The 18,606-nt window shown below is 39.7% G+C and overlaps 1 protein-coding gene across 1 annotated transcript in view; it reads right to left on the reverse strand.

Moving 5' to 3' along the window:
• Positions 1-7,476: 7,476 nt before the first annotated feature.
• The window catches only part of LRBA (LPS responsive beige-like anchor protein), a 426,037-nt gene continuing 414,907 nt past the window's right edge, over positions 7,477-18,606 (reverse strand). The window contains exons 59-61 of the mRNA XM_059826740.1: positions 17,270-17,484; positions 10,227-10,378; positions 7,477-7,899 (exon numbers count right to left, since the gene is read on the reverse strand). Coding sequence (XP_059682723.1) covers positions 7,809-7,899; positions 10,227-10,378; positions 17,270-17,484 — 458 coding nt within the window. The 3' untranslated portion in view covers positions 7,477-7,808. The remainder of the gene's footprint in view (positions 7,900-10,226; positions 10,379-17,269; positions 17,485-18,606) is intronic.

Consider the following 18,606-nt stretch of genomic DNA (forward strand, 5'->3'; position numbering starts at 1 on the left):
GGGCAAGTTCTTAACTCCGTGTATGACCTTAGGAAAGCTGTATCACTACTCCATGCCTTAATTTAGTTCCACAGATGTTAAGTCTATGGGTGCATGGGTGGTATGTTTGTGCTCCTCAGGGCATCACAGTTTAACATAAAAATAAAGACATCTTAGTTAACACTACAACGCTTAATGAAGTCTCAGAAGTATGTTTGGTTTGTTATCTACTGCAGTTTCATGTAATCCTTCTCTCTTTGTAGCACCATCAGTTGCAAAACTCATAACCACCAGAAGGCAAAAATAGAAAAGAAATTGTAAAACAGAACTATGCTATCTATCTGCTATAAAGGGAAATAAACAACTGTAGAAACTGTAAACTCAAGTTATACATTTGTCAAAGAAAGAGGACTGTCACCTTTTTTTTTTGTTTCATAAAAGTAGCTGAAATGCATGTACCGTTTTGATATTGATTAAATGCCAAGTTTTCTTCAAACACTCAACAGTGACAGCAAAACTGCTACCATGCCTACATTTTAAAAAATTATTAAAAAAAGTAGTCTTTTTAAAAATCCCCGGTCTTTATAGCTCCTTTGAATGTGAGCAGTTGTTCATATATCCCCATGGAGCCAATTCCTGCAGTTCTAGATTTGAAATCCCAGAACTGAATCTTCCCCTGCTGTAAATCAGCGTAACACCACGTTCACTGAGATTCCCATCAAAATTCATCTTACAGACAATCACCCCCACTCTTGAACTTACTTATAAAATTAATTACAATAATTGTCAAAACACATTAAGGTAGATGGAGTTTTATGATGATGTTACTTTCACCAAGTCTCAGCTCCCACTTGCAGCTAGTCGGTTAGAATATTTAGGTAGCTCAGTAAATCTTACTTTGGACTACTTCAGTCAGCAAAGGTCTCTTGTTTTTAGATGCAGACATAGTCCCCCCCATCCAAACGGAATACTTGAGAAGAGAAGCTAGGAGGAAGTAAAGACTAAAACTAACAGATTGCAGGGTAATTTTGCCTAAATTAAAGAAGTAATTGTATTTTTTTTTAACTATATAAATGAATTATATATATAAGATACCAGAAAGTATTTTTAGCCTACTTCTTACTCTGAATTTGCCCTTTCTTTCCTCCTGCCTTTATTTTTTTTTTCTTTATTTAAATAAAATAAACCAAACCAAAACACAGGCTTGTCTACTACAGTAGGGTGCACCCAGTGCACTGGACTTAACTTACTTAGGAACAAAAAGCGTTAAGCTTTTTGATTGAGCTGGGGAAGTTCAGGGTTTTAAATCAAGGAAGCAGATTTTCTAAGACCTCGTTAACCTCTCTCAAAAATCGAGGTTCTTATGACTCGGGTACGTGGTGAGAAGGCTATGGTAACAACGGTAACTTCCACAAGTAACGTCCAATGCCATTTTTCTTGCTCTGTGCTTAGAGATCACACTGAGTGTACATGAAAGGGGTTGCCAAAATACATGATACAAGCCATCAGGCATCCTTCAGCGGTGCCAGACATTTCGTGTTACCTTGTGGAGGGCCCCGGTGACACAGGAGACACTCCAGCACCCTGGCCTACAGCGAGGAGATCAGAAGCAAGATCCTGTCACTTCCACCAGGGATCGCAGCTTTGGCCTTTAAGAGAAGGCTCTCATTTTCCTAATCTACTTGAAATAAAAAAAGATGTCAACTAGGAAGCAGTAACTTGTTATACCACTGCCTGTATGCTCACCAAAAAGGGGTTCCTAATCACAGAAATTATATTGATCATCTCAGGCTAAACCAGTAAATTTATGCAGCAAGCAGGAAATTTTTGTTTTAGAAGTCTCACTTAAGCCTAGTTTTCATAGCTTTCTTCCCCCCCAGTCTAATTATTACAGATTGGTAAATTTACGGAAGTATTTCTTCACTTTTCTATAAATATACGTACTTATCAATTACCTTTGTTTTTAACAGTTTTAAAACGGACAATGGTATTTCACATTTACTCATTATTTCTTTCAAGCTACATTCAAACAGCAATTGGAAAGCAACAGAAATGCACAAAACTAGTAACCTATCCCAAAGGCTCGTCAAGTAAACCTCTTTTTTTTAAGATTAAAAAAAAAAAAGGCAAGCAAATCAAATGCTCCAACTGCAATCAGTTTCAACGTCTACTGCATACCAATAAGTATCTAGCTGAGCTTTTCTGTCAGGGGAATCCTTTCTAGGGGGTTGTGTGTGTGGTTTTTAAACTAAATTAGCACTCTAAAAAAAAAAAAAAAAAATACCAGGGCAGGGACTGAAGAAGCAAGCTGCCATGCAACCGTCCACCAAGATGTTTTTCCTCAGCTGATTCTTCTTTCCTTGATTTTGTTCCAAGCAGCATTTGAATTTTAAGTGCTTTTGTCATACTGGGAAACAGAAAGCCCAGAGTGGGAATCGGGTAAGATGCAGGTTTCAGAGAAGCACAGCTTTACCAAGAAGTACCAGCAACTACGCCCTTCTCCCCAAAATATTTGCCAATTAATATGAAATACTGACGTTTAGAGTGTTTAAACGCTGAGCGCTTAGACACTTTACTTAAAAAGACACTGGATTTAGTGTTTAGAATGGTCAGATGTGGGGTTTGCCGCTACCGGGGTGTGCTCGAAAAAGGCTCCCCAGCACACAGGATAAACAAGACAAAAAGCAAAACACAAGTGTGATCTGCAAAGTCATCTATTGCTCTTGGATAGATCTATTGCTGAATAACCAAATTCTAAACATGCAACTGGACTCAGTTATGCTACAGCGTTTTGCAGCTCAGAGCTCCCAATACACAGTGAACAAAGCAACAGCGGGAAGAAACAAATTACAATGTGAAGAAAATAGTGAATGATCGTATCTCAAACTTTGTCCATTTAGCAAATAGCAAGTACTACGTTTTGAAAACCTCTTTTTGTCTATTCCCGTGCATTACAGTGTAATTTCCAAAGCACACAGCTAAATGCCTTTAATTAGTTGACTATATGATGCATTCCCAAGTACAAAGTTGTACATAATTTCAGATTTTACTAAATATACAGATCTCTTTGGCTTCAAGACTGTGCTTTCTGATATTATCTCAGTTCATTTACAAGAAAGTAGTTGTATTTCTCATAATTTATAAAAAGTTGTGAAATATTTTGCATACTTTTTACAATAATATGCTTCTTTATAGTAAGTCTCAACTAAAAATAAACTATTGACAGATACAAGTTAGAATTTATTCTTTCAAACTTTGTTTCATATGTTTTAATCCACTTTTGTCCTCATGAGACTAGCTGAATTCGAATTGCAGGGCTTTAGGTTACATGTAGTTGAATTTTAGTACATCTACACAGAATCAGAAACCATTTCCTACAGTTTTTGATCCAGAGCTTTTAAAAAGCAGCTTTAAATTATGCCGCATAAGCATGGACATGCATCATTAACTGTATTAGTTTACTGAAGCCCTTAGGTTGGTTCTGCATAAAGGTAAACTATTTTGGATTTCACGTAATGCCGTATCACGTGGGAAATCCAAGTGAGCGACTCATCTCAAGGTTTACACAAAGATCCTAACCCTGCGTGGGAAGGGTCTCACCCATTTAGAGCAGCACCCACAGAATGGCCCGTCTCTGGTTTTATTTAACTAGGATGCAGCCAGTTTCTCAAGAACAAGATAGTTATCTTTTATTCCCTGTGAATCACTTTTAAGAGAAAGAGAAAGCAAAACAGAAATGCCGTAACACAAACGCACTTAAATCTCTGTGAATATGAAACTTAGCACATAAAATGGAAAAGCTACAGACTATGTAGTCACCATATCTAGGAGGTTCTTATTCAGTATATCTAACAGCAATTACATCCTGACTAAAGTTGCAATAAAATTCATTTCCCACAGAAGTCCCAGTTTTGAATTTCCTTTTGGTACTAAAAGAAATGAAACCAATTTTTTGTTCCAGGACACCAGCCTTGTATGAAAAACACGGGCCGGGTTTTTGTTGCTGCTGTTTAGGTATGTGGAATAACTGAAGAAACTCCACTGCTCCTTAAAAAAAACCCCAGCCTGATCCCACACATTAGAAGCATCACAGCAGAAAATGTTCTCTGTAATGTTTCTGAACAGAAATTCAATTTGCATATTTTTAGAATTACAATGAGAACCCCAAAATCACGCCAACTTCTAACGGTAACAGAAAAGGAAGCCCAGGGGAGACCTTCTTGCTCTTTACAACGACCTGAAAGGAGGTTGTAGCAAGGTGGGTGTTGGTCTCTTCTCCCATGTAACAAGTGATAGGACCATTGAGGAAATGGCCGCACCAGGGGAGGTTTAGATTGGATATTAGAAAAATTTCTTCACCGAAAGGGTTGTCAGGCATTGGACCAGGCTGCCCAGGGAAGTGGTGGAGTCACCAGCCTTGGAGGTATTTAAAAGACGTGTAGATGTGGCACTTGGGGACATGGTTTAGTGGTGGGCTTGGCAGTGCTAGGTTAACTGTTGGACTTGATGGTCTTAAAGGTCTTTTCCAACCTAAACGATTGTATGATTCTAAACTCTCCCTTTCCTAGTAAATGATCAGCAGAACATCCCCAGACAAGTCTTTGTATTATCTTGGTATCAGATCAGCTCTTTTGGACTTTTATTCTGCTAAGTGCTAAACCAGCAGAGTGGGAACCTTTAGCAGAAAGGGAGTGCTGCAGATAGGTGGAGGACTGCCGAGAGTATGTCAGGACCAGAAACAGTAATAAATACACGTGCTTTGCACGAGGCACTCTGTCCAGGCTTTTTGGTAACACACAGCACAACACAGCCAAGAACTGAAGAAATATTCTCAGAAGTATCATGGCAATCATTTACCTTTGCTTGCAGCAACACCACAACACAAACTTCCTTCAGAGAAACCACCACTCTGACCACACCATCGTCTCTTGCCAGATCCTACAGCATTTATATCAGCAATTTTCACAAAACGGAAGCGATTTCAAGCTACTTGCACCAAGCATTTCCCCACAAACCAAACCGGCAGCACTGCTGCTGACCAGCCTTGCTCTCAGCAGCAGCAGCAGCAAACGCTGCTTTCCAGAGCACCTGCCACAAACTACACCCAACACCACGTCCGCTTGAACTTACCAGAACGGAAGAAAGCCCGGACGGTCACATAAAAAGCCGCCATTCATAAATGCTCCCTCTGAATTTTGAGGAAATAGAGGACTCGGCTCCCTCTTCTCAGGAACAGTCTGCAAATAACAGCTAGCTGAGGTCCAGCTGCAGGTTAATGCCCGGCACCTGTTGATTAACCGGCTTTCAGACAATCCATTTGACACAGATGCTGCCCTGAAGAGACTAACAAATACCTGAACAATTGGAGATTTAACCCTTTTTTGCCACCCCGTCACAAACAGCATGACTTGGACTAGCTCAGCCCAAGCCGAGATCCCAAGCGCAAGCCTGGCCCGCCAGGACGGTGCCTGAGGTAGGTTTGTTTTCCCGCGGAAGGAGGGGTCTGTCCTACTCACCAAAGCCACCAGCAACGCAGTCCAGAATGGGGCTGTCTTCCCAGGCTCGCTCTCGGAGCAGAAGGTGACGATGTCCTTTTCCACAGACGGGCTGCAGCACTCGTAACGTGCAAAACACCGCGCTGCGCTGCTGCTGCGGCTTCCCCGGGGACTGCTTGATACCGTCGCACGGCTGCCCATCAGCATGCGCCGGCTGGATGCGACTCAGGATGGCACGCGCAGATACGGTCCTGCTCTCAGTTTGGGAAAGCAGCTCATGATCAATAGGGTCCTTTCTAAAACAAGCGATCTACCAAATCAGCTCCCCATGAAAGATTTTGGTTCTAAGATAAGAAACTATTGCTTCTATCAATAAGAAAGTGTTTCCTAAGTCAGCAGGTGATCATAAAGAGGACTTTTAGGGTTTCCATTTGGCAAAATCCACCTTCCTTTGTTTGGGCGTTTTTTCCCCTCCACCTAGCCTAGGAAACCCACCCCTGGCTGGAGAAAAACACAAACTGCGCTTCAAAAGCATACCAATTGCCCCTCAAAAATCTTCAGGCATAAGGCTCTGAGTGTTGTTGAACTTGAGGAAGCGTGAAGTACAAGTTTTGCCAAACAAACGTTACTGCTCAATATACTGGGCGCTTACCGCAGACATGACAACTATAGCCTTCGCTTCATCAGATCGTCCTTCTGCTACGCGAAACATAAAAATGTAACTTTACCGATATCACCATCACCACATCAACATAAAAACGCAGAAAGCACAGAAAACTTCGTCACCACTGCATAAACAGCGAGAGTCCTTTAAATGCATTGGCCATAGCACCTGTTTCCTCCACTGTGAGGATACATGGAATCACAAGAACCCAGTACTCCATCCAAGCTCTCAATTACAAATGTAATTTTATTTCATTTCTTCACTCAAACTGAATTTTCTCATTCCAAATCTTTACTGAAAGAGATAGTAGTTAAATGCTTAGAAAAACCAGGAACTGCTCTAGTAGGCAGCTAGAGAAATGTATGTATCAATACAGATATGGAATGTAAATTTCAACTCATATAGATCACAACATACAAAGGAGGTTTATGCAATACAGACTTACAAAACAATAACAGTTCTTTTCACAAATATTTTCACCGAGTTCTGCACAGCAATCTTGTAGAAAAGTAGATTTGTGCAACACCAAAATAACTTATTGTTCCTTAGTATAAATTATTTTTCATTTCCTAAAAGAAAGAGATCATTTACTATGATCGGGCAGGATCTGACTGGATTTGGTGATAGCAAAATAGAAAAGATATTGTTGCTATACGCAGAAAAGGAACATGGCATGTGCTACAGTACTGCAGGGGCTAGTTCTGGGAACAAAAAAAAGGAAGTCGCCTGCAAGTCTAGTGCTTCTGCTGCTGTATGGAGGCTGCGCGCCAGCAAACCCCGGCCTTAGTGCTTTCACAGTCACCCAGCAGAAGTGTGCTTTGGTACTTGCACCTATTAAAAAATACCTGCCTCTGTAGGTTTCGAATTTGAGTTTGAAGTCTTCGAAATAGCCTTTCTGCTTGCAAGGAACAATCCACATTTTGGTGTGCTTTGAAGGAGATGCCAGGTAGCAACTAGAAGGATTCACACTCGATGTAACACAAACTCCGCTCCCGATTCCTCTCTCTTAACTGCACAAAACATACAACTAAAAAAGAACTAATTGCCTAGGCCTAGAAACATGCTTGAATAGTAACATTGATGGAAGCGATTTGTAAAGTTTCAAATCACATTAACCATAATTTAAATATTACTACTGATTCCCAGAAACTTCAGTGCTGATGTAGCACAATCATTTGGAAAAGTACGAGACAAAGTGTGGTACAGAGAGCACAGATTAAAATTCCCCAAACATCGTAATTCATTTCCATGATGTTAAAATCATATATTCCTCAAGGTTATAGATAAAGCTTCAGATGGAAAATCCATTTCTTCATAATATAGCTAGAATGTGAGTTTTCACCATCTTTACTTTAGGTTTCTTTTGCATACAGGGATCAAAATAGACTTCTCATTATGACTAAAAATATAGATTTTTAACTACAGAACCCAGCAGCCATTTTTCTGCTTCTTTGCCCTTCCCCAAAAAAAAGTCAAGCAAGGTCTACAAAAATAGCGATTAACTTTAAAAAATAGGTTGCTTCTTCCAGCAAATTTAAGTTACATTCAGATGTAATATAGCTATTTATAAGGAACAACGTTGCTGCAAGACACCAAGGGAGGCGCGCTGCATTCAGTTCTCTTCTGACAACAGCTGCCCGCATCAGTGCTACTCTTGGTCTCCGTGAAGATCAGTATCTGGTTTGATACTCATGGTGCCAACGATTGAAATCGTTGTAGAAAACCACTATGCTCCCAGATGCCATGCCAGTCATTATACACCTAGGGAAAGCACAAGAGCGTGTTCGTTAGTGAACCACCTCACACTCAGATACCTGAGTCCACACGCTGAAGAGTTACATCGATACAGGCACGAGACCCCGAGGCAACGCCCAACTTCCACCGAAGACAGCTGGAGCTGGAAGTGCTCCCCATACCAGAAAAGTCAGGCTTTAGTCGCTCCCGTCTCGGGCTTCCAAGGACTCCAGCAAGTTGGATTTGAATAAAACTGCCATCTGCACCAGCTCTGACAGATTTATGGATGACAAAACATACAAAACACCGTGCAATCGTTTGTATGGTCGGCCTGAAGCTGCAACTGAGTTAGACAACAGAATCGTTTACCAGCATCACTGTCCTGCAAGGCCACTTCAGATCTCCTGGGATTATTTCTTGGCTTGCTTGGTTGGTTTTTGGGGGCTACTGGAGCAGGATGAAGCCTTGGTGAAGCAGCAAAGTGAAGGAAGGCTAGAAGTGTTCGTTTCGGTTTCGTCTCCCCCATTTAAGCACATGATCCCCATGAAGGAATTGGATGTGGGCACGGGACTTCAGCTGGAAACGTTAGTGTTTGGGTTTGAAAGCAATCTGAAGGCTTTGATTGTTTTGGAAGTTTCTGAAAGCAATCACTGTGCTTTCCCACTGAGGCACTCCTCCTTTCTAAATTCCTTACCCTTGGCCTGCTACTAGAGATCATTTAGATCTGTTTGAAAAGCCATGACCCTGACATAGCTCGCAATTACAAGAGTTTCTGTATCTATCGTCTTTTCTACTGTCTCATATTAAAAGTTTTACGAAAATCAACAGTATGAAGACGTATAAAATTCTGGCATTTTAGGAAAAAAGCCTCAGAATTAAAAAAAAATATATATTCAGAGTAAAAAGCTGTCATTTTTCCTTCTAAACAAAGACTACATATGAGATCATCAAAACACTGCATTTTGATAGTATCACACAGTTTCATTTCAAGAGCACCATTTTGATTGGTTTTGTATTAGGTTAAAACGTCTTTTTACACACTGTCACTCAAACACGTACATTCATGCATACCAAATAAATTACTCTGGGTAATTACCTGTAATTACTGAGTAATTACTCAGTAAAATACTCTGCGTAAATCTCTCCTGAGTTTCTGTGTCTTCGAACCCAAAGTGAATAGGTTCCTAACTTGAGCACATGGATAAATTTATAGATGTCCGTATTAAATTTCAGTTTATTGACATGCGAAGATTACGCTGACATGCCATTAATTACAGTGTAAAGATTCTCTAAATGCAAAATTTTATACATTTCAGAGGTCTAAAATTCAACAGCTATAACTCCAGCTTTTGAAATATTTTTAACAGCAGGAGCTTTTTAATGGAAAACCGTTTCTTCCAAAATGCCTATAGTCTCTAATTAGGTTTAACAAGAAGTTGTTGAATGTTTGATTGAAGTCCACCGATTTTGCTGGCTTGGATTTCTTTAAAGTCATTTGATGTAAGTTTTAGAAATGAAGTCCAGGTAAAAATGATAAAACATTCAGTATGGACTTCAGTAAGTGGAAGGTTAAGAGTCTCAGCCATATGCACAATGCAGACACTCCTAAGGGATTGAGGAGCCAGATCTGCTCGGAAGGTACACAGGAACTCCACTACGCAAATACACCAAAGCAAACAAAATTCCAGGCCGCAAGCTAGAAGTGTACAAATGAAATGATAAACATCCATCTTATAGACAAACAATACCTTTGTGAAAAAAACACAGTTGGACTTTCAAGTATAGCCGCATTGGAAAGCGCAATGTAAAAATGCAGTAAAAAAAATTTAACTGATTGCCTTCAGTAGAAGGAACCTTCAAGGAGGGTCATGCTTTATAAAGTGGATAAAACAACTTTTCTAGAAATGAAAACTAGTATTTGCTTCAGCAAAATATGGATGTGTGGAGGGAATCTTATTGTGCAACTCTTCTAGCTGTTCTATTTTTAACATAAAGGTCTGGAATTAGGAATGTGATTTGTGTCATAAGTGAAAAGAGGAAACACGAAAAGCACATATGTAACCTTCCACCTCCATGTGACCCTCACTGTGCATTGGCACAGGCCAACAACTCAACCTATCTTGAAAGTCTGCCAAAGTAAGATTTCTTCATTCCCCCAAGAGCTGAAATCCTCTGATTATCTGCCCTAAATATGACATGTTAGAAAGAAACTTAGGCAAGCACAGAATTCTCAATAGAACCACCAGGATCTGTGATCCACAGAAAATCAAAATCAGAAGAAAAAACAAAAAATACAATTTAATTGGAAGTATATATTCTCTGAAATTCTTGCGAAGACCAGAGTTTGCTCTAACCTTTGGTCGTACGACAGGGCCATGGATCGGATTCCAGCATCACAGCCTGGGTAAGCAAAAAGCTGCTTGAGGTCCCACATCTGCCACACCATGACAACTCCGTTGTCTCCACCCGTAAGCAGATACTGCCCATCTCGACTCAGCTGAATTGCCTAAGAGGAAATCACATGGATATTTGTCAGATAAATACGTGTTGCTCTCATTCCCCCTCTTTTACCTTCCTAAAAAGTTTCATACTGACAGCTGAATGTCTAGGGAGACTCGGTATCAACACAAGCTTTTGGGAAGCAACATTATTGTTATGTTATTCTGCCCAGCAACAGAATTAATGTTACTATGCGCAAGTCTCTTCAATACATTAGACGTCACTAGTTCAGTTCCACCTCACCTGTGATTTATTCCGTATTCTAAAGATCTAATATGAGGTCAGCTAAAGGAATTTACTCTTCTAATGAGCTAGATTTACAAGATCCAGCAGCACTGGCATTAAAATATAGTATCTGACATTCCCCCAAGGGTCTTTTAATACTAGCCTAGCAGAAGTTATCCTCCTTTTCTCTCTGGCAAAGGACTGAATGATGGAGAGAACTGAAATGTTATACTAGAATTAATTTAGACCAGTGTTTTTGGATTCCTGCTCTGGATTAATAAGATAATGATCCACCCCTCTCAACAGAGACTGTGCTTCCTTTTGTCATCTATCCTGAAACTGCCTGTGACAAATTCAGTGGCTTATACCCTGATTTTGCATGAATCACGGGGACTGATGGCAAATCTACATTTTAAATCTTTATTTGGGATCCAGATCATGGAGAAAGATTGGGTATCACTGGTTTTCACAGTGAAGGCTTATTGAAACAGAAGTCTTCAATCTATTTTGATGTTTCTTGTGTGCGGTTGGAAAAATCACGATACATACTGAGTACCTGGAAGAACAGCAACTTTCCTCAGTTACCTGATGACTATACCAGATGATACTATTAGATATTAAGATGACCAGAAGCATGAGAAATATTTCTTACAGAGGGATTTTGCCAGTTTAAATAAGCCAAAATGTGGTTTAAGAGACCTGAAATTGAAATGTTATTAAAATAAGTGACACCCTACGGGGTCAGACAGACCGTGATCCACCTAGCGCAGTGCCCTATCACCAACAGCGGCAGCAGGAGATGCCGTGAGGCTGGCCACCCTACAGTCTGGGAAAACTGAAGGGTTTTCCAAAAAAAAAACCAGACCCAAAAAGTTGCATGAATTCTGTCACGTGGAATGACATCAGCACGAGCTACCAGTGAGACCAAGACCCTTAAAACTACAGTTTGGACCACTATTAATAACTCCTGTAAGCCCAAACCTTTTCCTATACTCTCTCCTCCTTTTTCCAGATGCCTCTTCTCAGTTCTTTTTCTGACTTTTGCTCTCCAGCGTGACTTCTGTTTTTTCCCTTCTCTGTTCTCTACTTTTATTTTTGCACGCGATACTCGGCACAGCAGCAGCCTATCATCCTCTTCATTCGAGCGCTCGGAAGAGTGAAAAGCAACTTTGCTAGCTGTTTGCTGGATAATTTGTTGTTATCAGAAGGAAGATAAGGAGTTTCGCTCCTATGAAGCACTATTATCTAGTATTAAACTCCTGATCCTACCTAACCCTTCACTCCATTGCTCCTACTTCCAATTCCTATTTTTCCTTCATTCCTTTCTGCCTCTTCTTATCTTCTCCCAGTCTCCGAGAAGTTTCTACATCCCCATCTCTACTTCTCTGCTCCTGTCGCTCTTGCAAACACCTCTTTCATTCTGTCCTTGGCTCTGCCCTCAATTCTGCTCTTCTTTCTCCTCTGCTTCCCCATCAGTCCTTCCTCTTCCTCCTCCAGGATGACCCCATCGCCCTTCTTGCCATGGCAGGGGAAAACTGCATCCCTGGCCTACGGATGTTCCGTACAGAATGCAGACGCTAAGCATTAGCTACTGAATGCATTTAACCTGAGATTTGTGAATCAGCTAAATTTAGGCAGCTTTTCAACAACACACACGTCCGTCACAGCAGGACTAATTCGTGATAAATTTCAGCTCCCTGACGCAAAGCAAGGAGCCACAGAACTTTTCAACAGAACAATGTAAGAATGGAGGATATTCAGAGCAATGGCTTTTAAATTCCAAACACACACGTTCTACAAATAGATTGATCAACTTTAACCAAAACATTGCCCCTGGAAGGCAAGGAAATTGCCTCAAGATGATCGTCTACAAGGAAAATTCCAGCTCAAAGATTTAAATTTAGGAAACAGCAGAAAGAACTGAAGACAGGACCTTGCAAACATCTCTCTCTCTGCTGAGGTCTGCAAGTACTTTGGCACTTGCAATCCCTGCTTCTACAGTTTTTCAATATGCAGAAGTTGTAACATACTGTGATTTTAAATTCCTCAGGAAAAGGAAATTGTTGGGTTTTTATATACAGAATTTATAGTGCATGCACCAGAAAGACGAGAGAAACTAAAACACAAAAATGTTACGTTCATGCAACATTAAAGTGTTTATACAGACTGCTGACAAGCCTAGAAACCAAAATATACAGTGTATGTAAGATACCGCTTCGAGAACAGCAATAATTGAAGTCAGACATATTGCACATCTGTATTTTTTGTACTGCTGTACTCTAGTATTATGATGCCACATATATCCTTTAAGAATTATATGATGTGCAACACTTATATTAAGACAGCGTTTCTATATTATATTATAAATTTTGATTGTTTACTGCAACAACTCCGAAGTAATCAGAACGAATCACATAGCTAAAATTGTATTTCACATAATAACTTTTAAATTAATGTAACTGAAATACAAACATATACTGTAAACAAAATATTGTAACACTGAAAAAAAATAGATGATAAACCTGTTCCAGCTGTGTTTTGAATTATGATGACAACACATACATGTAAATTTAGACACATTAAAGCAGACTATGCGGAGTTTTTTTCCCAACCATATCTAAGCATGGAAGAAACCAAGGTTAGAGTTAGGTATTCTGAGCTGAAGCTTCTCCCCCCACAAAACAAATGTTCCAACCATACATTGCTTCTGTGATTGTTCCTAGCAGCCTAGAAAAATATGCTAAGCACCTCCCAAAGCACAGCCCCAAGGAGCTTGAAAACTCATTTAGAGACCCTCTTAGAAGAGTAGAGTAACTCGGTAAGAAAGGGGTAGAAAACAAACTGAGATAAGACGGTGCAAATTATCTAGAACTTGCACGCGCTGAGTAGATGATCATGCGATCTAACGTACCGCACACAATTATTAAAAAGAGTATTCATTAGAAGCAAAAATCAATACGGGGTGGTTTCCTTCTCTACAGCAATGGCAATCTCCTAAGGGTATTTTCAAATTGCAGTGAAGACCGTGACAAATAATTATTTGCTACACTTATAAAATTCAGCTGATGAAAATCCATTAACCTTATGGTCATGGTTCACTTGATTTTTATACTTGAAGCTTTTACTGAAGAAATGCTATATTAAAAGGCAAATTAAAGCCATTAATCTTTAACTCTTCCACTACCTGCAAAATGCAGTGGGTTTTGTGATCTTTTGATGAAATAAAGTATAGGCTTTGAACCCTTACTAATACCTGTGCAATTTTACTAAGTCATTGGCTTGTCATGAACACAAGATGTTGATTTATTTATTTTTATTGTGTATATATATGTATATATATGTGTATATATATATATGAATGAAGGAATGAATGGAAGGAAAAGGTCAGCCTGTCAACATTTCAGTTCCATGACATGCCCTTCAAGATTTAACAAACGAAAGGATGCTTTTACTCCCAGGTACTCCAACTGGTATAGAAGACAACATGAATCAATTTTACTGTCCTGCTTTTCCCCAGCGTAGTTTATCCACGATTCTGCTAGGTATGAAACGGAAACAACTCTGCAACTAATCTTTCTCACAACACGAGCTTCCGACTCTCGAATAACCCCCAAAGCGCGCGATTTCAGCAATGTTCTAAAAGCTGCATTTCTGACTTGTATTGCCTTGGAAAGTCTCAAAACTTTGCACAAATCCCTTTTAACATTTCAGGTTTTTGAAAGGCAGGGCTTTGTAAAAAGGCAGAGCTGACGCTGTGACAGCCCTGGCTTACAGCAGCAGGAGTCTTGTGGGCACTTCCACATTTCAAAACAGACTCAGGAAAGGAAAATAAATTGGTTCCTCTGGGTGAAACAGCATACAGTCTTTGTTTAAGGTAAAATAACTTCACTTCTCAGAACAAGCAGACTATTTAGAGTTAAGTTATTCATTAAGATATCTAAACATTACATGGTAGATGTACTGCGATATGCCTAGAGCTCCACTGAGCAATACAGTATTTAAAACAAAAACAGGTGGAGGGCATTGATTAGACTCCGAATTTCCCCAGAGTATGTGAATTTTTTCTAGCGGTTTTCTAGCACAAGGATGCAAGAAAGAAAATCAGAATGTTGTTCCAAACATCACTATTGCAAACTGCTGGTTTTGTCAATAACATTCTGAAATACAGGTCCGTAATGACATAGGAAAATAGAAACTAGAATTTTACATTACAGATTCAACACTTATGACCATAGGAAAATAGAAACTAGAATTGTACATTACAGATTCAACACTTCCGATGTTTTCCTTCCCTTTCCTATCCTCCTCGAGCAAAAACCAACAAAAAGTGTTTGTCAGCACAGCCCATGGGTAGGTACTGTTCATTTTAAATGCCCCTAACTTTAATCATGCAGTTGCCACTTGCCTTCTCACATGATATAGTGCAGGAGCACTGGGAAAGACGCTGTAGATTGTTTAAGCCTAAAGCCCAACTGGGACCACTGGGAGAGAAAGAAAACAAAACAAAACAAAATAAAACCCAAACCCCTGTACATATGTAATTCTGGCCCACAGAGAGCGGAACTTCCATTGCCTCTAGCAACATTCCGAAAGCTGTGGGTACTGACTGAAACACTACAGAAATTGTTTTAGCCGGCAAGGGATTTCTAGATATTTTACAGATTTGCTGACCTCGCTGACAACATAATCACAACTGAAAGTGACAGATTATCAACATTATTATTGTAAAAAGAGAAAACACTGTGATATGTACTTGCTTTATGGAAAGAACTGGGATGAAGGGTACGCTGAAAATCTCAAAAGCGTTTGTACCAGGACAGCCAAAGGTGCAATTTCAGAGAATTGAAAAAAGATTAAAAATTGAGGCAAGAATCGACATTAATTTGGAAAAATGGCTTGGGACAGAAGTATACACATTCCTTCTTCATTTCCCCAGCCTCAAACCCACACTTGCGGCTGCCATAGCATCCAGCGCTGGAATGCCCTCTCACCCCAGCAGACAGCACTCGCACTACGGAAAAGAGACCTACACAGAGAGTTGTTTCTGCGTCTTCCACCACCAACGTATCTGACATTTTGAAAACATGGGGACGCTGAATTAACAGAGTATAGTACACCACAGAGTTTTAGGTGGATACACCGAACTACACTGGGGACTTCAGTGGTAATGCAGCATTCACTGTTCAATGTAAGTTACAAAATGGAAAATAATGAAGATCAAAATTCTTTCAAATATACTGACCCATTCTTCCATCTTAAGAATTAATATGAATAGAGTCAAGAGGAGAACAGGTGCGAATTTAAAAATGCTCACAATTTTGCACAACATCTAAAAGAATTTCAATAATTCTGTCAAATGAACGTGAGGGCGAAGAGGCATTTTCTTCCTGAAACATCTAATCCAAATAAAGGAAAAACTTTTGAGTTTTCAACTCAAGAGAACGTTGGAAATCCCAGCAGCTGGGCTCTTCCATCAGATCAAGAAAATCAGCTTGGAGGTGTAGTACTGCTATATGCTTACAACAACCGAAGTCCCCTCTTGCTGATGTTAAATAGCTTTACATAGGAAACACTTCTTTACCATGAAGATGACCGAGCACTGACAAAGGTTGTCCAGAGAGGCTGCAGAACCTCCATCCTTGGACATATTCAAAAGCCGTCTGGACATGGTCCTGGGCAACTGGCTCTAGATGGCCTTGCTTGAGCAGGGGGGGTTGGACCAGATGATCTTCAGAGGTCCCTTCCAACCTCAGCCATTCTGTGATTCTGTGCCCCTCAGACCAGGACTACTGGCATAGACCATAACTTCAGACAATTCAGGTAGCCTGAATGCTGACCCAGCAATGGGATCTTGCTTCAGGTCTCTGCTGCATTCTGTAACTTTCTACTAGATTTGGTAATGCTTGTTCATTTTTTTCCCTTCCCTTCCCTTTCCTTTCTTTCTTATTCAAGGAAAAAGTGGGAGTATTTTTAATTCAAGGAGTGTATTCTTTTGACATTTCTGCTTTGCTGCAGTATAGCTGGCAGGTTCTGCTCTGCTTCACAGGTACTATTTCATAGGAACTGTCAAAAGACCTGCATTTTGTATTATCAAATAATTTCCATAAAACCATAAGCTTAAAATGCCTCCTGCATAGTATTGGACTTGCTCCATGTCTCTTACAGCTAACAATGAGGAACCTAGCTGCCTGCTCAGCAAATGCCAAAGGGCTAAAGAGTTGAAATATAGACATATGCCTATAAACTTCCTGAAGCTCAGCACAACACATGCTGTCTCAAGCTAAGATGAAGGAATGTAGACAGAGATGCCAAAAAAGGGAAAGCCAACGTCCAAACCAGCATGTCCAATGACCTCCTGCCTTCGAACTCAGAAGTAAAGAAGTAGCCCCGCCTCTCCTGGTTAGCAATTAGTAATATTTGTAGTCTTCAGTTCAAGGAAATGCCTACTGGATATTCCTTACTACATGAACAGAGTTATTTTAAAATTAAAACCAGTACTATTAGGAGCACATGGTCCCCTTAACTACAGTTTTTTCAGAATGCTGCTGTTATGGTCTAATACCGTGTATTTCTACGGCCTGGCTATAGAAAGAGTCTCCACGTAACTCCAACATCGATAGCCTTTCCTGATACCACAACCGAGCGTCCTTAGCACACATTTGAGTACACTCACCTTTATCTTGTCATCCGTTTCCATAGTGGCTTGAAGTCTTCCATTCACACTGAATACGCAGAAGAGGCCGTTTTCATAATATATGACACAGTGGCCTTCCCTTGAAGCTTGAATAAGTTTTGGTCTCAGGCAGTTTTCAGGACCTTCTAATGTTTCAGGACCTTCTAATGTCCTCAGTAGATCTCCATTCATAGAATGTATGAGACATGGCCCTTCTAATGAGACAGAATAAAATCTCTAGTTATTGATTCACATCCTCATTTAAAGACATCGTATATCAAATAATAAGTAATGACTGCTAGTTAGGTAATCACTACTATAATCCATTATAATAATTTTTACTATGTTTAAGTGGATAGCCTATGACTTTAAGGGTGCCAGAGAGTAAAATGAACAGCTTATCCCTTAAAAGCTTTGTATTAAGGGATTTTAGAGCACGTATCAAAACTAGTTAGAGACCTAACAGATATTCTTTGGTGGATTTTCTTTTAAAGCCGATAGCAGTTAATTTTGAGAGCACAAAAAATAAATGTACTGAATCCTAAAATGAGATTTTCACAATACGAAGACACACAAGAGGTAAGTGTAACAAATTTACTTAACGTAGGTACTCTGAAAGTGTATATTCTCATATTAAGATTTTAACCCATACATGATCCCCTAAATATTTGGGTTTAATATATTTGGACAAATACCTGATTTGCATGTAAGCCACATGTGTTCACATGCACAAACCAGAAACAGACAGAGGTACATATGGCAAGTACACCTAACTTTGAAAAAGTGTCTCTTTGAAAAAGCGTCTCTTACTTTGGAAACACTAAAGTTGAAAGATCCTAATTCTAAGAAATTTCCAGTTTAAAAATAAATGTGGACCAGCAAATAGGAAAATGATAAACAATATCCAGGGAATCAACACCATTCTTTACAATTCGCCTGCCAAAAGCAGGCCTTTGAGAACACCAATTGGGCATATTACAGGCTTCGTAGCTAAGCTCAAAGAGCCTGAACAGAATTACTACAAATTTTAGTTGGTAGTTTATATATACCCTTCATCAAACAAACAAGACGGCACATTCTCTTTCTCCTGAAACTCATTTTGCTTCCCTTTCTGAGAAGTTATCCACAACAAACATTCTTCACCATCCTGGCAGTCAAGAGCTGTATCCAAGTGGATGCTATATGCAATTACACTGGATAAACAAACAGTAGGCTATGATAGGGAAACTGATGTGGTTGCCTCTTCTGGTAAATGTCTGAATAATCCTCAGTTTTCACGTGTTTCAAAAGAGGTTTCAAATTCCATAGCAACTAAAAAAGGTTAGAAATAAAACCAG

This window comes from Gavia stellata, chromosome 19 (assembly GCF_030936135.1).
Source record: "Gavia stellata isolate bGavSte3 chromosome 19, bGavSte3.hap2, whole genome shotgun sequence".
NCBI classification, from domain to species: Eukaryota; Metazoa; Chordata; class Aves; order Gaviiformes; family Gaviidae; genus Gavia; species Gavia stellata.